The 25729-nt window shown below is 33.0% G+C and overlaps 3 protein-coding genes and 1 pseudogene across 5 annotated transcripts; all 4 read left to right on the top strand.

Annotated features, from left to right (window-relative positions):
• The first annotated feature begins 10245 nt into the window (after positions 1–10245).
• Positions 10246–12881, top strand: LOC107008371. Its single transcript, XM_015207380.2, has one exon. The coding sequence runs from the start codon at positions 10365–10367 to the stop codon at positions 12657–12659; it is 2295 nt and encodes a 764-aa protein (XP_015062866.1). The 5' UTR covers positions 10246–10364; the 3' UTR covers positions 12660–12881.
• A 473-nt stretch (positions 12882–13354) lies between these two features.
• On the top strand, positions 13355–17839 carry LOC107025987 (annotated as a pseudogene).
• A 339-nt stretch (positions 17840–18178) lies between these two features.
• On the top strand, positions 18179–20008 carry LOC107014321 (protein PELPK1-like). 3 transcript variants are annotated; one of them, XM_015214206.2, is made up of 2 exons: positions 18179–18702; positions 18988–20008. In XM_015214206.2, exons 1-2 carry the CDS (start codon positions 18235–18237, stop codon positions 19699–19701), a joined length of 1182 nt encoding a protein of 393 aa, XP_015069692.1. In that variant the 5' UTR covers positions 18179–18234; the 3' UTR covers positions 19702–20008. The 3 variants fall into 3 exon arrangements, with proteins under 3 accessions (XP_015069692.1, XP_015069698.1, XP_015069666.1); XM_015214212.2 differs by having other exon boundaries at positions 18179–18750; positions 19036–20008; XM_015214180.2 differs by having other exon boundaries at positions 18179–18750; positions 18940–20008.
• A 2772-nt stretch (positions 20009–22780) lies between these two features.
• On the top strand, positions 22781–24162 carry LOC107015929 (protein PELPK1-like). The gene has a single exon (XM_015216380.2). The coding sequence runs from the start codon at positions 22808–22810 to the stop codon at positions 23867–23869; it is 1062 nt and encodes a 353-aa protein (XP_015071866.1). The 5' UTR covers positions 22781–22807; the 3' UTR covers positions 23870–24162.
• The last annotated feature ends 1567 nt before the right edge of the window (positions 24163–25729 follow it).

Genomic DNA, 25729 nt, shown 5'->3' with positions numbered 1-25729 from the left:
TTTACTTTCTTCATGTGAGTTTGGGTTAGAGCTTTTTAATTGAATATTTATTTGTTCCATTTTTAAAAAATAGTAAAAATTGAGTTATACATTAGAAAGTTAGTATTTTCAAGGTTTTTGTGTTGGTTTTCTCAAATTTTACTGAATTTTGTGTTACAATTGATAAATAAATGACTTTTAATATATACATAGTAGCTCATTTTTGAAACCGGAACTTAAACGTGTTCAAATATCAAAAACAATTCATATATACTAGGTACAAGGAGAAGAAATAAAACTAATCTGGACCTGATGTGTCCAAACCTTGATAAAATATGTGAATTGAAGCAAATTACTCCTTCAGTCTCATTTTATGGGGCATTATTTTTTTTTTGGTCAGTCCCAAAAAGAATATCACATCTTCTTATATGGTAAGTATTTAAAGGTGTAATTCCTCTTTTACCCTAATTGGTCCCACTTAATTTTTAATAGTACTTTAATACATTTATGAGGACAGAGAAAAGTGAATCTACTTTTGAAGGACAATTTAGTAAACAATTCAAAGTCTTCATTTATTTCTTAAACTTCATGCCGGATCAAACGGTGCCACATAAAATAGGACGGAGGGTGTACTACTTTCGGTACTAATTAATTATGATTTAGTATCATATAAAAGATATCGGTAATACATATTCAATATGAACAATCCTTACCTCTACTTACATAGTATAGATTCACAAATGTTTGACCTCCACAATTAATTGTTCATACCCCAACACTTCAGATAGGCAGAAAAATATGATGAACCCTTATACTTGTATCAGTTCATATTTTAAACTCTTCTATTTTATAAATATTGTATCAAATCAAATGATATTACGAATAGATATTTTGGTTAGTTAAAAAAAAAGGAAATTAATTGAGTAGTAGAAAAGATGAGATAAATGTGTGTGTGAGGTAAGATAAGTGGGGAAACTTTACCGTACAGGTGACAGATGAGAGATGAGTTATTGAGTGGAGAAATTTAATGACTTTATTGTACCCTCGTACCTGTCAATGCTCCCCACTCTCCTTGTTTAATCTTACACAACCCACGAACCTAAGGGCCCTATAGACAAAATACAGGTAATTTTCTCTTCAATTTGAGATTAGATTTTTCTTTACTTTTTTGGATAAGGGATTTTTAAATTTATTTTCTTAAATATGATATATAATATGTCAATTAAGGATGGATTTGGAAATCACTAGAACTTTGAGTGGTAATAATAACTCGTAAAAATGTGATTTATTCTAACTCATCCAATTTTGAGTCAATTATAAACTTATCTTTTTATCAACTCAATATAATTCGATCCAAGTGTATATAAAATTTGGTTTATAATGAGTGTAAATTAGTCAATGAAAAATTTGATAAAAATATCTTTTGAAATATTTTTTCTTGTTTGATATGTTCTCTCTCTAACCTTCAATTTTATTTTTTTAAAAAAACATAAAATTGATTTGGCCGGTCGAATAGATTTTCTTAAAAATCATTGACACATTTAATAAAACATTCACAATATATAATACTATACTTTGGGCTAGAAAATTTAGAAAAAAGAATTCTATTTCATAAGTTATGCAGTGTATCGATTGATCGTACAACAATATAATTCGTGCATAATTTTATCTAGTGCTTAATTAGCAGGAATATAAAAAATTTATAGTTTTTTGTGATTTTTAATTTGATTGGATTTATCTATTTTCGTGAACGAAAGTATATACATATAATGCCCATCAAAAGGGCAAATAGTATTTGTCAAATTATATATTCGAATTTTAATAATTTATAATCGAAAATTTTGTTATCTGTGTCTGAGATTTTGTTTCTCCTTTATGAGGAGGGGACCATTTAGTACATACACCAAGATAATTATCTTAATAAGAAATATAAAAGTCTGATTAGTCATAATTAAACTAATTTTTTGATACCAATTCATTGGTGCAAACTATCTGTCTATTTGGCCACTAGGGAAGTTAAAGATAGCGCCGAAGATTCAACTTAATTTAATTGACTTTTTAATTTAGCTAATGGGTTACAAGATCTTCGAACGCAACGTCATCAAGATATTTTTAATTACTTTAGAGTTTTTAGGTTCAAGTTATGAAAACCAAAAATAAATTATATTGTCTACATAACTATTTTGATATAGTAATATTAAATTAATGGTGTATATAACATACGAAAAGTATTACTATTATTCAACTTTTGTGATTTTAAATATGTCATGAATGTAATTTCTAAAAGGATGTAAATAAATATTCCTATTGATCATAAAAAGATTAATCTAAGATTTTAGTTTGACGAGTTCAATATTTAAAGCTTCCATCATATTTCTTAGCTTATGTTTTTTTTCTTTCTACTTTAAAAGAGCCAATAGTTTTCTGATGTACCCACTAACTCGAACTATCAATTTATTGATTAACTATGAAAATGTTGAACTGCTTGAATAAAAATTACTCGTTTATTTACGAATTCAAAATCTTATAGTTATAGAAGTTCTATAATTTTTTACATGTATATTTATGATTCACAAGGATGCAAAGCTGGAAACTTAGAGACTACCTGAGCCTATATGTAATGATGGCAATGGTTGTCGAAGTTCTATTATTTTTTTGAAGTACGGAAAGCTGGAAATTTAGACTACCTGAGCCTATATCTAATGATGGCAATGCGGCGGGGCACATGCGGAGCGGTGTGTGCTTAAGGCTATGCGGGGCGAGGGTGGATTTAAGGTTGTGCGGGAAGAGAGGGACGTGGGGCAGGTTGTAGTGGGTTGTTTAAGAAAGTAATGCGGGGTGGGGTAGGTTATGGGTATATGCGATTTTATGTGGGTTAAACTTAATTTTTAACCTTTTACATGTTATAAGAGTGATAAAACAGTATTTATTAAGATAATTTCTTTAAAGCTATTAAAATATTTAAGATAGTAAATAAAACCGGTTCAGTAAAAAATATTACAATTTCTTACTTGTTTTCGAATTGATCTCCAAAAAATAAATTTCTAAGTCATTATCTATTAAATTAATACAACTTATTGAAAAAAATAAATTTTATTTTTAATATCAAACTTAACTAGAAAAAGAGAATATTAAAAAAACTATGCGGGGCTCATGCGGGATGGGGTCTATACTGAACGAGGTGGGTGGATTCAAAATGAAAAAGATTGTTATACGAGGCAGAGCGTATTAAAAAATTTATGGGTTAAGCTAAACCCGCCCCATTGTTATCCTTACCTATATCCCCTACTTTAGGAATGGGCTTAATGTGCTTTGGAGTCACAACTCAGGACATCTTTTAAGGCCCAATGCTTTGCAGCTGCCGACTACAATTATTGTATGATATTCGTGTTCCTTGTTAGCCTTTATATATCAAGACCAGAAAATGGAACATTTTGCAACTTCAAAATATTTCTGGAATATTGCATAAAAGGGTTTAAAAACAAAAACTTCAATACTTGGTGGCAGAATATATTCCCCACACACACCTTGTGCTAAATAGAAATAGAAACAGAAACTAAGGAGACCATAATTAACCAACAAAAATTAAGGCTTGTTGACTAAAACTTTCTTCATGAAGCCATGGACTTGAATTTTACATGTAAAAAAGAAGACAAAGACTTGGATAGGTTGATAATGGATGACCAACTTGACAAGCTCTATCAAGCTTTTAATAATTATAAGAGAAAGAAGTCCATAGATGATGTAGATTTTAAAGACTTTATGGACAATTACTTTGCCCAAAATAATTATGATTATCTTCACTATGATGCACAATCCACTATTATGCAAATATCTAGTGACTTTGAAGTTTTTGAAAGTACAGAGTTGCCTTCAACAACCAAAACATCAATAGATGTCAATAATGATATTGATCAATTGGAAGAAAATGTACACGAGTTTGAAAAGATGATCGAAGAAATGGACTCTAGCAATGTGCATCCATCTAACAGTCCTTTTGGATGCTATAGTAACGTTTATGGCATGGCAAGTGGCTTCTCAAATTATGATAGACAATCAAGTACGACTACTATATTGCAAATTTCCAAGGATTTTGAAGCATTTGAAAGAACAAAACTCACTCCAGCAACAAAAACATCAATAAATTCCAATGACAGTATCGATCAATTGGGAGAAAATGTAGTTGAGACTGAAAGGATGATTGAGGAAATGGCCTCGCAATACACAAGTTTTGGCAATTCACATCCATCTTATAATCCAAATGATTCCTCGAGCCCTGTTATAAGGTATTTCTTCTGTGGCCAAACTAAAGCTAACAACCATCGCAGAAAGAGACAGAAAAGGAAATACAGAGGAGTCGTTATGAGTGAAGAACAAAGGCTAATCAAAATGGCTAAACAAAAAATTAAAAACAGAGAGGTGGCTGCTAGAACACATGAGATGAGACTGGTATGCTTTCTTTTATTTAATTTAATTTGTATGATTTTCTATTATCCTTTGTTTTTTATTTTATGTCCATGATTATGTTTATAAGGCTCGTGAAGCATATTTGGAGTCTCAACATTTGGAGCTTCTCATCGAGAATGATTTCTTGAAAAAAATGGTTACGGTAAAATTTATTAACCATAATCATTCACTTCTTCACTATTTTTGTACAAATATGATACTTAGACCTAATTCAAACATTAAAAATAGTTCATGGAGGATTGCTTAATTTTACGTAAACAGATTACTAGTCCATTCTTAAACGTTAACCCATTCCAACATCTCCTTCACAATTAGGCCCAACTAGAGCAAGGATCGGGTGTCAAAAAATCTTAGAATGAATTAAAGTTTCATATTAGCTGAGTAATAGTCTGTTTATATGAACTTAGACAATTCTTTTCTCGTGAACTAACTTTTGAGTTTGAATTAGATCCAAGCATCGTATCTTTACAATTTTGTTATTTCAATTTCTTAAAGAACTTTGACATAACTTTTTCTTTGTTAACCAGTTTTTGCAAGATCGTCAGAGAGTAAATGTGCCGCCTGAACCATTGAGGAGGACCATCTCAGGACCAATGTTGATCCACTGATATTAGTGTACATGGAAATTGAATGGAAAAAAAAAAGTTAGGTACATAAAGAACATGGAAACACACACAAAAAAAAAGTAACAAAAACCTATCTTTTGTTTGGACTTACTAGTACTATTTAGTATCGCAGAAATATTAATAACGAATATTTTTCATTTAATTACACGTTTTCTATTTAGCAATTGATTTTACTCTTAGTTGGGGACAAATATATATGGTTCAAAAAATTTATCGAAAAGAATTAAAAATATATTTGAATTATTACAAAAATATTTTTATTCATTTATTGGTGTCTAAAGTACTCTTTCATTCATATTTTAAGTTCACCTATATCCTTAAAACTAATAACACTTTCTTTATTTTCTTAAAATACTACGTGTTAGATGATTCACCTTTTTGTTTCACTTTACCATTTTTTATTTTTTAAAAATGGAGACCGTAAGACTTTGGTTCAAAGTGACCGACTAATATTGGCACCACTCAGCTTCATTTGTCCAATATTTTCACACTTTTCAGTACACGTGCTTTATGAACCAAAAAAAGGCCATTCATAACAAAACGCCATATTTTGCGTGGTTTAATTTTTGTGCTTCAATAATTCAAGGGAAAAAAAGGAGGTGGTCTTATAGATTTTTGACATCAAACTAATAAATAATATTTTGTACGGGATAAACTATATATTTGTATCATCATATATATCATAAATTTTTTGTCTTACATTATATCGAGCAGAGCAAATTTAATTCCTATGTAATGAAAAATTCTCTAAACTTATATTCAAGAGAATTAAATCATAGATAAAAGCACTTTGATTGGGCAACCAACTGGCAATAAATAGAAGATGTGGATTTATTTTTCTTATGTGGTTTTAATTCCTATAGCTACGGAAGTTAGCATTTCAGGTATTCTTAAATTTCCAAACCCAACTCCATTGTTAGTATATCTTAAAAATAAATAAATAACATAGAGCAAATAAAAGCATTAATATATAAATGACACCTTTAATTATTTTGATTCATTATAATGGAGAATGAGATAGTAATAATAATTTGTAGATTGTTCCATAGAAGCGGTGATTATCATTTATCAATATGGATATTGATTTCAAATTCTCTATTTTGTTGATACTTCTATTAATTCTTTTGAATTTTATTATAAAATCGATGACTTTTCATTCCTATTGGTTTCAACACCACAAACACTAAAATTGTACTGACAGAATGTCAAGTTTACAAGAATTTTTTCTCCGAAATATCTATGATAAAAATATTTATTCTATTCGAATGATGTTCAATTTAAAGTGAATTTTTTTAATACGTCAACGTATTATCAATTAAAAAAACAATTATGAATACATAATACATCCTATAAAATATTTATATATATATATATATATATATACACACACACGCTCTTACATAACAAGTTTATTCGGTAATGTATTCGATCAGTCCAATATGCATTCATAATGTTTCACTCAATGAATATTTACGAATACATCATAAATTTATGTATACTTTGTCGATTGTGTATACATAAAAATATTGTGTATTCATTCAATTAGTTTTTGTATATAATTAAACGTATGGTTAATTTCTGCTGCAATATATACACATTTATGTAAACATTCAACATGACTAATTCGTGTATTGGTTCAATTAGTAGTTATATACATTAAATTGACTTGAATGACTTTATACCAATGTATACACAATCATATATACAAGTATTATATGTGTTATATTTTACTAATTCAAATCAAATGACGTTATAAATGAAACATCTTCAAATGCTTTCTCTTGTAAAAATTTATAGAATTGCAATAAATAGAACTCTATAAATAGATTCTACATTTACTGTTTTGTACTTCTACCAAAAAAATTATAGACTTAAATTTATTTTTTCAGAAGAATTTATGAGATCCTTTTTACCCATGAAAATAAATATAAAAAAACAACACATTATAATCTCAATTTTTACCCAATTATTTTTGAATTCTTCAATTCCACAATAAAAAAAAATCCATATAGTTTTGAATATTACAGATACATACATTGGGTGAACGTAAATACGGAAGAGAAAATTTAAGCAAAACAGAATATATGCATGTATAAAGAAATTGTAAAAAGATTTTAAGAAGGGGGTAAAAAATGTTGAAAGAGTCGTTATTAACAAAGAATTGTTTAAAATAAAAAGAGAGAAGAAGAAAAAATAATTTTTTACTTTTCAATAAATAAAGGACAGTGAATTTAGGAGAAAATTAGGGAATAAAATAACTTTTTAGAAGAAAAACCAATCGCCCACTTTCGAGTAAAAGTAAAAATGGCTAATAAATGCCAAATAGATTTTTTCAAAAATCTTTTTTTTTTTGCTAAAATATTATAAGTGGGCTATTTATTGTCAATTTTAACTATCACATGTCATGCTATGTCAATTTTTCCCGAAACTTCAGCTTCAAAATACGTACTTTACAATTGTAAGTTTGCACACTCATGTTTGATTGAACCTTTAGAATAAACTCATTTATGTAATCAATTAAAAGTTTGGCTCATTTATGTTGCTATCATCAAAGAAAAGGCTCATTCATGCCATTATTTTTTAATAATGGTTTTGCAAAACTATTTTTAACACGTGGTCAATTATAATTCGGCAACGTCATCAATTTTTTAAATCATAATTCTGAATTAATTTTTTTTATTTTTTATTTAATAAATTGATGACTTGGCCTAATTAAAATTGACTACGTCATCAATTTTTTAAATAAAAAAATCAAAATTCTGAATGAAAATTGATTTTTTTTTTTTATTCTTTTAATTGAAAAAATTGATGACGTGGCCGAATTATAATTGTTCACGTGTCAAAATGGTTTTGCAAACCACCCTTAAAAAATAATGGCATAAATGAGCCTTTTCTTTAACGGTAATGACATCAATGAGCCAAACTTTTAACTGATGACATAAATAAACCTTTTCTGAAAGTTCGATGGCATATTTGAGCCTTTTCCCTTATATAAAATGAATACAATTTTGTACGTGTACACTATTTTTCTACTCATAACAACACATTTTAAGATTTATTCTTAATTAGTTAAGTGATAAGTTATATACAGACACTTCACTAAAAGGTTTCATTCATTTCTCATGTATCTCAGGCTGAATAGTCAATTCTATAAAGTTTGTTTCTAATGGTACAAACAAAGAGCAACTTCACATATCACAATCAGAATTTGACAGTCGATTATTAAGTCGTTAAAGATTAAAAATCAATATCTTAATGATTTACAATAGTTTAATATATCTATGAATTAATAATCAATAAGATCAATCGATAACTTCGAAATTAAATTAAACCACAAGATTAACACTCATACATCTAAAAGTTGGACAAATATGTAACCAAATAGATCGGTGAAAATTTTATCAAAATATATTTCAAAACAATATCCAATAATAACCATAAGGAAAAAAACTCAAAAATATCCCTTGACTATTGGAAACAACTCATATTTACCCTACAATATTTTTGTTCAACTCTACCCTTCCCATCAAATTATTGGGTCAAAAGTATCTTTTTATTAAGAGAAGTTGTTAAATGCCACGTGAATACCATATTGCATGCCACATAAGGCCCAAACGTTTCCCACTTCCAAATCTAATTTTTTCCTCCATACGATTTACCCATTTCCCCTAATTTCCCCCTCATTTCTCCTTTTCCCTTAGAAACGATTTCACCTTACCCCTTTCCCCTCATTTCACAGTTAGGGTAAAAAATGATTTCACATATTTCTCGATTTCGACGCTGACATAGATTTCGAGATAATGTCAGAATCTTCACTTGAAAAATCGTATGCAAGAAGATTCATTGTTGTCTCAATGCTTTAAATTTGACGACTTTGATGATTTGAAATCGTTTATAAGGGAAATGGAGAAACGAGGGGATAATTAGGGGAAATGGGTGAAATCGTGTCTGGAAAGCAATGAGAGGAAAATTAGATTTTAGAGATTTTATTAATCTACGTGGCAGTAGAACCCTATTGGCATGCAATGTGGCATCCACATTCTTTTGACCCAATAATATGTCAGGAAGGGTAGATTTTATGCCAAAATATAGCTTAAGGATATAAATAAGTTATATCGGATAGTTTAAGGGTATTTTTTTGACCATTTTTCCGTAACCATAATAAAGATCACAAAACTTATATTAGATAGTTATACATATTATAAAAATTTAAACCTGGTAAGTAATAAACATTTTGAATCATTAAACATTTGTTAGCTAATTCTAATTCAAATAACAGTTAAGCAATTCAATAACTTATTCATTTTAATCCTTCAAATTAAATTTAACCCGCTTTTTTTGGCACTCTTAATTGTTATGGTTGCTAAACGATACTCATTCTATTCACTTTTAATTGTCATTTACATTTTTTGAAAGTCAATTTGATTATTTTTTAAAGTTAAATTAGACAATATTAATTTAGTATTTTAACCAAAAAATTGAGATATTCAAAAACAATATGAAAAATATTATAATTCTATTTTTTTTGCATATTCATATAATAAAAAGATACATTATAAAATGTTAGTTAAAATTATTATTATCTAGTTCTAAAAAATAAAATTATGTTGACGAAGAAAAATAAAATTATGCTAATTAAAAGTGAACGAAGATAATATACAAATTTAGTTACTTTTCTTGAATTGGAAAATAGTCAACCATACAACACTTCTCTTTTTCTTTCTAGAAGAGCTATGTATTATCACACTATACAATTAGGGAAAAGAAAAAAAGAAGAATATTGTAAATTATTTTCTACTATTATTAAACTGTCTTTTCCACTATACATTCTTAAGCTGCCACGTGTGAGTCGTTCATTGTTCAACTGTGTGTATATGCAATAAATTCAACTCCTATATACTGCTAAATATTAATTAAATATTTTAATATAGATATATAGTTTTAACTTAAGTTGATAACTTAATTTAACTCACTTTGAATTAAGTATAATCATAGTTGTAACAGATTTCGTATGATCTTATTGAAACAAATAACAACGGATAGTAATTAACAAGATTACCACAGTAAACATTTTTAATTTTACCTTTTTATCCTTTTATCTAAGGATATTTTCATGGTTATAAAGTCTACAAACACGTGGCCTTTATGTCATTTTGTATCTAATAACTTGTGTCCTTCTTCATAGCAGTTAATATAGTACTACTACTGCTGTACTTAATTACTCTCTCTCTTTTCTTTCTTCTTCACTTCAATTTCTTTCATTTCTTGGAACTGAAGTTGAAAAACTCAAAAATGGAACATCCATTCTTCATGAACGGCGCTGGAAATACGTCGAGAGCGGAGGCGATACGGTGGTTATCAATTGCCGAGAAGCTATTGACTAACCGTGACCTAGTTGGAAGCAAATCGTTTGCGACCCGTGCCCATGAATCCGACCCGACCCTTTTACCTGCCGACCAAATTCTTGCAATCGTTGACACCCTAATCGCCGGCGACAAGCGGATCAACAACCAGCATCTTGATTACTACTCTATTCTTCAAATTCCTTCCAACCAAACCCATGATTCTGAACTTATCGCTAATCAGTACCGACGTCTTGCGCTCCTATTGAACCCTCAGAAGAACAATTTCCCTTTCTCTGACCATGCTTTTCATCTTGTTGTTGATGCTTGGTCTGTTCTTTCAAACGCTTTTAGGAGAAGTGTTTATGATAAAGAAATTGGGTTTTTTCTTAACCTTAACCCTGTATCGTCTCCTCCACCTCCGACTAATAACCCAGTTGGTTTCATGCAGCAAAGTTCTATGATTTTTCAGAGTCAACCACAGTCGCATCCAGTGAGTTCTGTTCCGAGTTCTTCAAGCAGAGAGCGGCAGACTGTAACATTTCTTCAAGACCCACAACCCCAGCCAATGACTTCTGTGACTAGCTTGACCAGAGAGCAGCAACCTGTAACATTTCTGAGCAGAAATCAAACACAGCCAGTAAGCTCTACTATGCTAAGTCCGGACAGAGAACAACACCCGTTTACCTTTGGATCAAGCACCACAAGAGGGCAACAGCAAGTAGCTTTTGCAGAATCAACAAGAGGGCAGCAACAAGTTGCTTTTGCAGAGTCGACCAGAGGGCCACAACAAACAGCTTTTGCAGAGTCGACAAGAGGGCCACAGCAAGTAGCTTTTATAGAGTCGACAAGAGGGCAACAGCAAGTAGCTTCTGTAGACTCGACAAGAGGGCAACATCGAGTAGCGTCTATGGAGTCGAGAAGAGAGCAACAAGAAGTAGTTTCTGTACATCAGCAAGGTAATAAGCAGGCACCACAAAGAAACGAGGGCTTGTTGGGGAACAATCAAAATTTCTCTGCTAGTACTAGTAGAAATGTGAACAATGAGGGTTTGTTTGGGAACAATCAAAATCACTCTGGTAAAAATGTGAACAATGCTGGTTTGTTTGGGAACAATCAGAATCACTCTGCTAGTATTAGTAAAAATGCGAGCAATGCGGGTTTGTTTGGAAACAATCAGAATCACTCTGCTACTATTATTAAAAATGTGAACGATGAGGGTTTGTTTGGGAACAATCAAAATCAGTCTGCTAGTACCAATAGAAATGTGAACAATGAGGGTTTGTTTGGGAGCAATCAAAATCAGTCTGCTAATACTAGTCACAGCAATGTTAACAATGAGGTTTTTTTTGGGAACAATCAAAATCATTCTGTTAGTAGTAGTAACAACAATGTCAGGGGAAAAGAGAGGGGTGCAGATGCGTCAAGTCCTGCTGTTCCTAGTTTCTGGACTGCATGTCCTTATTGTTATCTGATGTATGAGTATCCTTTAGAGTACGTGGATTGTACTTTGAGGTGTCAAAAGTGCAAGAGGGCATTTCAGGCTGTAAAGATTGCCTCGCCACCGCCAATTATAGAGGGACAAGAAGCTTATTTCTGTTGTTGGGGATTTATGCCTTTAGGTTTTTCCTTGGAGATTTTTAAGAAATACAAAGGCAATATTTCGAGCTGGACTCCGTTTGCACCCATGTTTAATAAACATGGAGGTGTAAGAAAGCCATCTGCTCCGAGAGTTTATATTGATGATTATGAGGATGTGTTTCTGGGATTATCAGAGTCGAGTGAGGAGTCAGATGAGGATTGGAAGGGTGATAATAAGATGAAGAAGGCAAAGAGTGGGAAACGAAAAAGTAAAAGGTTTAGGAGAAAGAAGGCCAAGATGCAGAAATCTGACAAGGGAAAGAATGTTGTAGGGAATGCTGGTGATGATGTGCAAGATGTTTCAGTGACTCAAGGGGGTGTAGAAGTGCCCAATGTTACAACAGCTCAATCAAGCAAGAGAGCTGGTAATGCCAGAAGGCAAGCTGGAAGGGTTACCAAAGATGTTGGGAAATTGGATTTGAATGTGGAATTCAGTAATGAGGTTGAAGAGCCCCCTGCACCTGGGGTGGGCCAAGGCAATGGAGCTGGAACAGGGGAGGATGGGAACATTGAAGGGATTGAGTTTTTTGAAGGTCTTGATGAATTCCTAAGCAGTCTTCCTATACTCAATGCTGTGGGTGATGATAAGGTTAAGGCTGCCTAGCGAAGTAAGGCATTTCTTTTGTTCTAGTTGTAGCTTCCTTTTGTCTTTTGTATGTTTTAGTAAGGGATGAAAAGCTACTCAGGCATTGGCCTTGATGTTTTCATTGTAATGCTAATGTATTGCTAGTTTGCATTGAAGTAATTGCAATAATCAGCTTTTAGCTCTAATCTCCAGACTGCATCAGTAATCTTGGTTTTCTTATTGTATAGCTTAAATCATTTATCCTCAGTGTCCTATGTTTCTATCTTTTAAAAGATCACATAGGTTCTCAGAGGGCCTTGTTTGCCTGTTCTTGTTTTCCCTTCAGTTGTGCTATATAAGTTTTAACTTTATCTTGAACTCTGTTTTCTTGAAACCAAGTGTTTTTCTACTTTCTCAGGCAATTGGTTACTTTTATGTATCCTTGTTGCTTGTTTGGAGCTAACTGCTAAGAGTCCAGGATCTTAACCCTTGCAACTTGCAAGTAATAGATTCATATAGTTTTGATTTTTTCCCTTGTGAGAAAGGCCAACATGTTTGAATCTTTTAGGATAAATTTTTGATATATGCTAAGCTTCCATTTAAATTAAAGGGACTCCTCTGCCGCATACAATGTTACAAGTTTTTGCCCCATTTCTCTTTGTACATGATTATAAGTCTTGGTTTTGGATCTTTTAAAAGCTTTGACAACAAAATGTTCAAGGAAAAAATTGACCATGGAGACAGATCTGGAAAAACTAAGGCTCCAGTCGAAGTGCAATGTCTCTTGGTTGGCAGCAAATGAGGTTTGTTTGAGACGTGACAATTTACAAGGAAGAGCTTCACATCACCAATAGGTGCTATCTTATTTTTTTTTTTCGTAAGGTAATCAAATCTTATTAGAATAGCATTACAAGAGAGAAAAAGAAGTTGCTTCAAACAAAACGTGAAGCAAACTTAGGCCTAAACCTGTAAAACAGCCAAAGAATTTCCTGAATATTCTACTAAGCTAAAGACATGGAGCTAACAAAATCTAAATTGTTATCCCCATTGTTAACTGGGGAAAGAAAGTGCGAACTGAATAAACATTCTAAACATCTAGCCATGAGTGTGCTAGTAGGAGTTAAGATTCCATCAAAGCATCTGCTATTTCTCTCGTTCCAGGGACATCGAAAAACAACTGTTGGGATTATTCTCCAGATTCTTTTGACGGTTTTATCTACTCCACAGTGACCAACTTACATAGGCATCTTTCATGGAGAAGGGCATTACCCATTGGAGCCCAGATAAAGGGTAAAACAAATTCCATAAGCCAACTGCTTGCAGCGCGTGCAAAAAGAGATGGTTTACAGTTTCATTGTCCTGCTTGCACATGAAACATCTGTTGATGAGAATTATTCCTTTTCTCCTGAGATTGTCTTGTGTTATAGGCAAGCCTCTCTAAGGGCAGTCCAAGTGTAACAAGTGACTTTAAGAGGGAAGTAAATCTTGCATATTCCCAAGAAGAAAGGTAACTTTTCTTCTGCAGCTGTTATATATTTTCTTGTTACACACACTCAGTCAGTAATTCACTTTAATTTCATAGCTTAGTGCTGAGGTTTCAACGTACAATTTGAAGGGAAGTTTGTCATGCTTGTTTGTGTGGACTCTCGCATGTGTCCGTCAACTATGGAAGGTTTCCAATCAGGTGAAGCCTCTGCAATTCACAGTGTGGCAAGTCCAGTGCCTTCTTAGTCCTTACGAAGAACAAGTATCTGTTCCTAATACTTGCCTTTGTTCCTTGTTGATAATCATGTTTTGTATTGCCAAGGATGTATACATTCTGGGTTGCATTCTCAGTACATATATTTTGGTTCCTTTCTTTTGGTGCCGAAATGGTCCGTTGGTGACAAATTCAGATAGTCATTTTGGTGTTAATTCTTTTAAAGTGAGCAAGTCTTGCCCCCATTAATCTTCCGACATGGTACTTTCTAGAACTTCCCCTTTTTTTCAAGATTCTGCATTCCTGTCACCTTCATACAGTAACAATGTCCAGATCTTATATTCTTGGGAAAAGGGACGGATTTACCGCCGAACTTTAATAAATGGTACGCTTATGCCCTCCGTTATACTTTGCGTACACATATGCCCTTGCAGTCCAATTATAGGTACAAATATACCCCTCTCACTAACGGATCCCTATTTTTTTACACGTGTCTTAATCCTATTAAGCTACCCATTTGACCCTTTTTTTTAACCCACTCAATACACACTAAAAGAAATCCTAATTAGAACACCCAAATTAACATTCACCCAAATATCTCACACACCAACTTTTTTTGCAACAGACTCGTTTATTGCTGGCGTGGACTCAATATATACAACTTTAGAGTGGATAATGATTGAGCTTTTGAGGAATCCAAGAGCCATGGAGAAATTACAGACTGAAGTGCGAGGATTAGCCCAAGGGAAAGTAGAGATAACATAGGACGACTTAGGAAATATGCAATATTTCAAAGCAGTAATTAAAGAGAGTATCAGGCTTAATCCACCGTTTCCAATACTGGTTCCTCGAGAATCAATGGAAGACGTAAAAGTACTAGGCTATGACATACCTGCTAAAACTCAAGTCCTCATTAATGTTTGGGCAACGGAAGAGACCCATTATCATGGGATGAACCAGAGGTGTACCGGCCTAAGAGATTCTTGAATAGTGATATTGATTTCAGAGGACTAAACTTTGAGTTGATTCCGTTTGAAGCTGGCAGCAGGGGTTGCTCAGGAATTCCTTTTGCTATTGTGATAATTGAGCTAGCATTAGCAAGGCTTGTGAACGAGTTCAATTTTGCATTACCACAAGGAATGAAAAAGAGGATTTGGATATGAGTGTAAATGCACTGGCATCTCCATTCGCAGGAAATTGCCTTTACTAGCAGTGGCAACTCCGTGCGGTATTTAGTTTTTTTTTCTCCTTCCATTTCTTATTATGTCATAAAAAGTACTGAACTACTAATAATTCTAAACCAATTGGAAAGGGCATTGCAAAAGATACTTGGCTGAATGTTAATTTGGGTATTCTAATTAAGATTCCTTTAGTGTGTATTGGGTGAGTTATGGGTTATGGGGCGGATATTTGGGTTACGGGTTAAAAAAAAGTTCAAACGGGTAGTTTAATAGGATTCAGACACGTGTAAAAAAAATAGGAATCCGTTAGTAAGAGGGGTATATTTGTACCTATAATTGGACGGTAGGGGCATATGTGTACGCAAAGTATAACGGAGGGCATAGACGTACCATTTATTAAAGTTCGGGGTAAATCCGTCCCTTTTCCCTATATTCTTTAATTGTTTAGGAGAATGGAATTTGGTGCAACATGTAATCTCTCAATCAATATTTAGCATGATGTTGCTACTAGACTATTTGGAGATCTATAAATGAATTATGGATTGGAATTCGTTGATATCCAAAATCACGGTAAGAACTTGTGAAATGGATTTACATCAGAAATTGTAAATTTTGTGACGATAATTGAACTTTCATTCATTAACAATGAGGTCGCATGAGGTTCCTATTCAAATTCTCTTTTTATATACTTTCTTCTCTTTGCTTTCCTCGTTTCTTTGTCTGAGCTCTTGTTTTGGAGATGGTGGTCGGGGAGTGAATTGTCGTGTTTGGTTCATTTTTCCATCTAAAATGATGGTTAAAGGATTTTTCAACTTTGCTTTCATTTCTATGCAGGTAGAGAACACACTTGTCATTGGTCGCAGGAGCTGTGTAGGCATTTATGACTTAATGAGCACGGTAGATGATGCAATTTGAAGGTTGGCTAGATCTCTCTTCTATTTATGTGTTTGCAAGTGACGTCCCCACAATGATTGTGTGCTAAGTCAGATATAAACTCAGTTTTGTTCTGATAAGTTCTTATATTACTTCCAACTTGGTTCAGTTGGAGTTGGTGTAATGGGAAAGTCTAAAGTTACTAAAGTTGCTGTTTCCAGCCTCAATTTTAACCTGCGATACAACCTCTATGAGAAGTTATAATCTGCTTTTCATTCCATTTATGTTGCAGTGATACTGAATCCACTTTTTCTTTTTTTAATAACAAATAAATTCCGGAGGGTCGGTTTAAACTGAATGCACACAAGGAATAACCACCAAAATCTCAGGTGGAGATAAAAGCAGTTCTTTTCCATTAGGACCATAAAATTCACAGGGATGTTTATGTACTTTGATTGGTTAAAACTTCAAAATGATATGGCTGCCGTTCTTTCATATGTTCAGAGTTCAGTGGCAATATGTTCAGGGTTCAGTAGCAAGTATTTCTTTTCTCTGTTTGGTTTAACTTTGAAAAGAAAATTGTAAGTGGCTATGGTTAGTTTCAGAATAACATATTTTACTCTATGTAGGGCCGATATGGTTTAAATGGACGATGCTAGTATAAGTGTCATGGACAAATGCAGTTGTAGTAAACAGGATTGAACATTTTGTGTTGCATGCTTAATGTGGTTTGGTAGTTGAAATGACTGCATGGAATAGGCACATGAGGATTCTAGTTGAGAAAGAATATGAGTATTCGACCAAAAAGTTTAAGCTGATGGGTGGAGTGGTCTAGGACATTATAAACATTTCTGTACACATACAACGAGTGACGAGTATATTTAACACAATCCTGCGTATGTAGCCTGGTTATATGGTTTACCAGTGGACTGATTTGTATTTTATTTTTTGCTGCTATTTGTACTTTCTTTTTTCCATGAAGGCTGAAGAGTGGATATGAAGCAGAGTGAAGGAAGAGAGAAGCCTAGTGTGGCATGGCGTGATGATGGTCCGTAGAAGGATATTTGTCCTAAGCGTAGAGTAGATAGAGAGAAACAGTTGTGAAGACTGATTTACCGAAAGTTTGAATATGGACACCATATGAGTGAATGTCTCCAACCCAAAACTTTAAGGCAATGGACGGAGGCATTAAACACTTTTATCTATTTGGTTATATCATCAACAGTTCTTTTATATGAATTTGATATGATATTCTTTCAGCTATTGACTTCATTTCATTTCTTGGAGGATTGTATATACTGTTCAAAATGTTTCACTTGCAGTACTCCTCCATTATTATGTACTGTGTAGAATAGGATAGCAGAGGATTATGTGTTCCAAGTTTAAGCCATTATCATTAGTTTATGATCTGTAAACTCAGACAATTTTCTGTTTTAGATTCAGTAGACTTGAAAGTTGAAGGGTCACTCTTTTGCCTACCTATGTTTTTATTTGTAAAGAAAATATCAAGGACGAAACGACTATGATCGAGAAAGGAAGTTATTTTGTATTACAATTCTGATAACTAGTTTAGAGATGAAATCACATATGCTAAGAATTCTTATGAGGTTGCCAGCCTAACCTATATGCCTGTGACAGGTTTACACTATAATTCAATTTAGGTCATCTACATTGACTTTTGACGTACCGTACCAAACTATAAGCTAATTAGTTTGATGAGAAATTCAACTACTCAGATCACAAAATCCTAAAAGTCCTTGTAATGGCATTCTTAAAAACCTATATAAAGCAACAGAGTTGAAGCCAATGCCACATCCACTCTTACACATTTTCTTTTAGCTTTTCTACAATTTGCTGGAAAATGGCTCAACATTTCCACGTATCATCTCTCTTACTGCTTGCATTTCTCAATATATTCTTCATTCATGGCAACATAAGTGGTGCAACTGCACGCCATCTCCTCGAGACACCCGTTCCTGAGATACCTAAACCACAACTCCCAAAAGTTCCAGCCTTGCCAAAGCTTGAAATCCCAACTGTGCCGAAGCCTGAGCTTCCAGCCATACCAAAGCCTGAGCTACCAACTCTATCGAAGCCCCAGTTACCAACTTTGCCAAAGCCTAAGATGCCTGAGATCCCTACCATGCCAAAATCTGAGCTTCCTAGTATGCCAAAGCCCGAGATTCCTTCAATGCCAAAACTAGAGATTCCTCCCTTGAAAAAGTCAGAAATCCCCGCAGTGCCCAAGACTGAGGTTCCTCCTGTTATGAAAAAGCCTGAAGTTCCAACTCTACCAAAGCCCGAGCTACCAAGTCTGCCAAAGCCAGAAATCCCAGAACTACCAAAGCCAAAAGTCCCAGAACTTTCAAAGCCAGAAATCCNGCCAAAATCTGAGCTTCCTAGTATGCCAAAGCCCGAGATTCCTTCAATGCCAAAACTAGAGATTCCTCCCTTGAAAAAGTCAGAAATCCCCGCAGTGCCCAAGACTGAGGTTCCTCCTGTTATGAAAAAGCCTGAAGTTCCAACTCTACCAAAGCCCGAGCTACCAAGTCTGCCAAAGCCAGAAATCCCAGAACTACCAAAGCCAAAAGTCCCAGAACTTTCAAAGCCAGAAATCCCAGAACTACCAAAGCCAAAAGTCCCAGAACTTTCAAAGCCAGAAATCCCAGAATTACCAAAGCCAAAAGCCCCAGAGCTTCCAAAGCCTGAAATACCAACTACGCCAAAGCCCGAAATACCAGAACTACCAAAGACAAAAGTTCCAGAACTTCCAAAACCAGAAGTACCAACTATGCCAAAGCCAGAAATTCCAGAATTACCAAAACCAAAAGCCCCAGAGCTTCCAAAGCTAAAAGTCCCAACAATGCCAAAGCCTGAAATCGCAGAACTACCAAAGCCTAAAGTTCCAGAGCTTCCAAAGCCTGACGTACCAACTATGCCAAAGCATGAAATTCCGGAACTACCAAAGCCAAGCGTCCCAGAGCTTCCAAAGCCTGAAGTACCAACTACGCCAAAGCCTGAAATTCCTGAACTATCAAAGCCAAAATCCCTGGAGCTTCCAAAGCTAAAAGTTCCAACAATGCCAAAACCTGAAATCCCAGAACTACCAAAGCCTAAAGTTCCAGAGCTTCCAAAGCCTGAAATCCCAAAACTTCCTAAGCCAGAAGTACCAACAATGCCCAAGCTTGAAATTCCAGAACTACCAAAGCCAAAAATCCCAGAGCTTCCAAAGCTAAAAGTCCCAACTAAGCCAAAGCCTGAAATTCCAGAACTTCCTAAACCAACTCTTCCTTCACTTTCTCCACCATACAAACCCGCTACTCCTTGAGTAAATTATATGCTACTTTCACTCTAGTAGGAAGTACCCGACTGATATTTTTGCGATTTCCATATGAGTCTATGAAGCTTGCGCCCTGAGCTGTGACATGGAGATAGTATTGGATACTTTCTGCTAGGAGTAGAAATTTTAATTAGTATTTGAATTGGATGTACCATGTTTGATATGTCATTATGAGTATTTTATTACTTTCTATATATACAGTATGTGTAATAGAGCTCTGATCTAATGTTACTTTTGTTTAGTTCAGGCTAATGTTTCAAAAGTTCACGCAAATTTTAAAATTTATCTAGTAAAATCATCCAACTTTTGTTTTGCATTAGTAAAAATCATTATAACTTATGCATTTATTATATTAATAAGGTCATTCAACTAATTTTATCATAAATTAAATATATCGCATAATTTTTATCGATCCACATACAACCAGATCCAAATTTATTCACAATACTACCCATTAACTCAATTAAAAAACTATTTTTTGTTACTTGAGAATCTATGCATTCCAAATGGTTCGTGAGCATGGGCCAATGTCCATGGGATCAAACCCCTTCAGTGGGCAAGTTTATTAGCTACTGCCAGCTCTGTCAATGCAGATTGTTGTTTGTTATCTTTCTTTAGATCCACTCGATCCCCACTTTCTGTCAGGGCTATGGACGATAAACATCTAAACAGAGACAAGTTGAAGACCACCATAAGAGATCGTTTGATAGATTATATTATATAAAATAATACATGAATTAGCCTAATGCTTGACGTATAACTTACTTGGATAAACTCATTTTATTATATTCTCTTGACTTTGAGGAATGTTGGAGAACTGAAAAAGCTCCTTACTGCTGTTTTTTTTTCTCAAACAATAATCCTATTCAATTATCTAGAAAGGCTTTTGTTAATCAAAAGGTCTAAATTTTGACAATTCATTTATTTAATTTTATAATAAATCAATGCATAATTATTAATGTATTTCATATTTAACAAAAGACTTTTTTTTTTGACCAAAATGATTTTTTGTCTATGTTATTTTAGATTTTAAACATTTTTACTCTTTTAACTAAAAAATGAAAAAAAAAAGTTTATTTTAAAATAATTTTTTTTTTAATTTTTAAATTTTCTGGCGGAACTTAACCAAATTTTATGGCTATTTAGCACTTCCCTTAATAAAATTGTAAATTTAAATTAGTTATAATTGATATCTCGTCATCTTATTTAGTATTAATTTTCTCTTAAATATCATTTGTATATTTTGTGTGTTTCATTTTCATAATTCTTAAAAATGTTTAATTTATATTAAAAAATTATCATAAAATAAAATATAATAATTAGGACATAATTAAGAAGTTCAAAAGTTCTTTATTAAAAAAAATAACAAGAATTTATATAGAGAATCTAGAAAGATTGAGGAAATTAAAATATACAAAAGTAACACAACATATAGTTATTTCAAAATATGATCTCATATACATTTTCTTCATTACATAAATATTATTATACTATATATACATATGAATAATTTATATTTAAGAAAATAAAAAAAAAATTGTAGAAAAAAAGAGATTTTTTTTTTAAAAAAAAGCTAGAAAAAAAAGTAACAATTTCATTAGTTTATATCATGACATTTGAAATCAAATCAAATGAACAAAGATAAACTACACAATTACTACACCAACCAAATCTTCTAAATGGAAGTTCACATTTATTAGCTCTGTCTAAACTCTCACGTCAATTTTTTTTTCTACTTTATCACTATTAAATCTCCCGTCACCATTTTCTTCTTCAACTACAATCACACAGATATTAATTAAGAAAGAAGACATTGAAGACATTTATTAATACTAGAATTTGAAAAGTATGTAAATGTTATTAATTAATGTTTTGTTTGTTAATAGGTCATGTGAATAAAACTTAGTATTAAGTCCATTGTTCATGAAAACCATATAACAAGGGGGTGACTTAATACGATGTGTGATCTAAAGCCAAGATTTAGAAAAAGTAAAGTAAATTTATCTAATATATTTTTATATATTTTATTCTCATAAATTCTAAAAAAATATTAAAATTAATTATAATATAATATTTTTTTTCAATTAATAGTATATTATTTCTTGTAAAAATATAAAATAGTATATATATATATAACTATTGTAATTTACATAACAACACAAATGTTTAAATCTCTTTTATCGATTATAGTTTTGAAAACTTTTTCAATAGAATCAATTATTAAATAAACTATCAAGATTATTTTAAAAGTATTCAAAAATAAAATTTAAGACTTTACTTGATTGAATATGTCAATTAGAGTATCACTTTTCACTTATGCAATATTTCATAATACTTTTAAATACAAAAAAACTAATATTTTAATGATTGTTACTCTTAGAAGACCTTCAAAGTTAAGACAATATTTTTCAAAATCTAATTGTTTGATAATCTAATTAGTTTGAGCTTGAAAAATAAAACATCTCAAAGAATTGAAGACAATCTTACAAAATTTATATTAAAACATGGTTGATTCAAATTGAAGTTAATTAGAGAAATTAAGAAATAAAAAGTAGCTATAAATTTAATTGTGTAGGATTTTTAATTATAATTACATCAATAATAAAATTTAAAAAATATGTGCATAATAATTAGTAAGAGATGTAATGGGTGTTCCAGGAAAATGTAGAGGATGCAGCAGTATTCCCAGAAGACACATTGTGAGAGCTATTTGTAACAATGAAGAGAGTAGAAGTTAGTACCATTATATTAATGTTGGTTTTATCGAGTTATAATGTACACACCCAAATGAAGATTTGCGGTTAAAAAATGAATAATTTTATTCTTTTCAAATAAATAAATCGGTTGCCAGCATAACCAATATGCTTGTGACAGGTTCAGACAATTATGTAATTTAGGTCATCTACATTGACTTTTGAGTAGCAGACTATAAGCTGTAATTTAGTTTGATGAGAAATTCAACTACTAAGGTCCCTGTCTAACAAACGAAATCCTAAAAGTCCATATTGCATGCATTCTTAAAAAACTATATAAAGCAACATACTTGAAGCCAATGTCACACATATTCTTTAATCTTCTAAGATTTTGCAGAAAAATGGCTCAGTATTACCACTTATCCTCTCTTTTATTACTTGCATTACTCAATTTATTCTTCATTTATGGCAACATAACTGAAGCGACTGCGCGCCACCTCCTAGAGACGCCCCTCCCTGAGATTCCTAAACCAGAACTCCCCAAATTCCCAGCCTTGCCAAAGCCTGAAATCCCAACTATGCCAAAGCCTGAGCTTCCAACCATTCCAAAACCTGAGCTACCAACTTTCCCCAAGCCCCAGTTACCAACTTTGCCAAAGCCAAAGATGCCTGAGATACCCGCAATGCCAAAACTAGAGTTTCCTCCCTTGAAAAAGTCAGAAATTCCAGCAGTGCCAAAGACTGAGGTTCCTCCAGCTATGAAAAAGCCTGAAGTTCCAACTTTACCAAAGCCTGAGCTACCGAATATGCCAAAGCCAGAAATCCCAAAACTACCAAAGCCAAAGGTCCCAGAACTTCCAAAGCCAGAAGTACCAACTATGTCAAAACCTGAAATCCCAGAATTACCAAAGCCAAAAGCCACAGAGCTTCCAAAGCTAAAAGTCCCAACAATTCCAAAGCCTGAAGTACCAACTCTGCCAAAGTCAGAAATCCCAGAACTACCAAAGCCAGAAATCCCAGAACTTCCAAAGTCAAAAGTACCAACTATGCCAAAGCCTGAAATTCCAGAATTACCCAAGCCAAAAGCCCCAGAACTTCCAAAGCTAAAAGTCCCAACAATGCCTAAGCTTGAAGCACCAGCTATGCCAAAGACTGAAATCCCAGGACTACCAAAGCCGAAAGTCCCAGAGCTTCCAAAGCTAAAACTCCCAGAACTTCCAAAGCCAGAAGTACCAAAAATGCCAACGCCTGAAATCCCAGAACTACCAAAGCCAAAACTCCCTGAACTTCCAAAGCCAGAAGTACCAACTATCCCAAAGACTGAAATCCCCAAACTACCAAAGCCAAAAGTCCCAGAGCTTCCAAAGCTAAAAGTCCCAACTATGCCAAAGCCTGAAATTCCAGAACTACCTAAACCAACTCTTCCTTCACTTTCTCCACCATACAAACCCGCTACTCCTTGAGTAAATTATATGCTGCTTTTACTCTATTTGAAAGTACCCAACTGATGTTTTGAGATTTCCATCTCACTCTATGAAGTTTGCCACATGAGCTGCGACATGGAGATAGTATTGGATATTTTCTGCTAGGAGCAGAAATTTTAATTCTTTTATAGTAGTATTTGAATTGGATGTACCGAGTTTGTTGTGTTATTATAGTATTATACTATATGAATATTTTATGTATTTCTATACATACCGTGTAAGAAAGCTTTGATATATTTTACTTTGGTTTAGTTCCTGTCCATTCTTTCCGTCACAGTTTTTTCTTCCTAATTTATAGTAACCAATATCTTCCATTACATTTCAAGAGTGTGGAATAAAGGATGAACTAGTATATTTAAGTGCCACGGAATGGAGTGAACTCACATTTTTTATGTAGAACCAAACTGGTGATTTAACTTATTTGCTTTTTGTTTCATTCATCCTAATTAATGCACATTAAATGATTCAATTACCTCTGTTTCACCTTCTCCAAAAGAATGATAGAAACAACTTATGCTTCATGCATGATCAGTTAGCTGGTGAAACTACACGAGCCACCTTCTGGAGATGCCATCCCCAAATATTCCAGCCTTACCAAAGCCTGAAATCCTATATTATACCAATACCTGAAGTACTATTTATTTCCAGCGTTCCAAAGCTATATGAATCCATGGCGTAAGCAAACATTTTTATAGGCAGCGTCCATATTTAAAGGAGCAAACAAAGAATAAATATTGTAGCGACATTAGTTTATTACTATAATTTGCTTCAACGAGTTTTCATTTTTAAAATGTATTCACGACAGTATAAATATTTTTTCAATCATAACAGTCGTATTAAAAATAGTGTCTTACGGTGAAAAACCCATCAACCACTTTAAAGATCATTTTTCATTAGATTTTACAAGTCAATCTTAATCAAACTTCATCATCGAGAAAGCAATACGCCAAGTCTCAAGTAATTGGACCGAGTAGTTTTCAAAGTAGGATTTTACAAGTGGTGAAAGAATTGAATCCATGTAGCGTTTATAGTTATTTATTGTCCCTTTCATACACAAAAGTTGATGTGTTCAAGCAGTAGAACTCAAAAAATTTAAAATGAAAGATTGCAGTACTAACTGTTGAAGTTTATTGACTAAGTTAGGTGCTTTGCCAGCGAACCATTTACAGGCAATCTTTGGGAAGTGGTGTCATTTGTTTTTATTAATCCTGAAGCTCAAAAGAAACTCTAAAGTAATCAACTTTCTGTTTTGATTTTTGGTAGTTTTTGTCGATATCGTTGAGTTATTATGTACACACCATACCGGAATGAAGATTTGTGATAAAAAGTAGATACTTTTTCTCTGTTCAAAGAAATGAAATCAGCTAAGCTAGGATTTTTTATCAGGTTACCAGCATAACCTAAATGCAAGTGACAGGTTTAGACTATTTTAAGTAATTTAGGTCATCTAAATGTTGGGCTATTGCCCATGTTCCAGCCAAAGGTCCATGGCCTAATCCTACTTGGAAAAGGATTGGAATTATTCTCCTTAATTGGTTTCCAATTCTATTAGGAAAAGGATTGGAATAGTAATCCTATTTGTAGTTGGTTTTGGCTTTATAAGGAAAAGCACAACTCTATAAATAGAGGATGGTTTTGAGAGAATAATTAATTGCTCATTGGTATTGTCCTTGAAAGACATTAAAACATAAGAGAGGTTTTTGAGAGAGCTTTCAACAAGAGAAAAAGAGAGAAAGAAAAGGATTCTTTTGCTGCAGTCTTTTCTCCGACCAGCAACGTTCAGATCGTGTTTCCCGATTAACTAACCGTTGGATCGGGCTGAAATTTGGACTGAGTGTT

Source organism: Solanum pennellii, chromosome 1 (assembly GCF_001406875.1).
Source record: "Solanum pennellii chromosome 1, SPENNV200".
NCBI classification, from domain to species: Eukaryota; Viridiplantae; Streptophyta; class Magnoliopsida; order Solanales; family Solanaceae; genus Solanum; species Solanum pennellii.
This window is presented reverse-complemented; position numbering and strand designations above follow the sequence as displayed.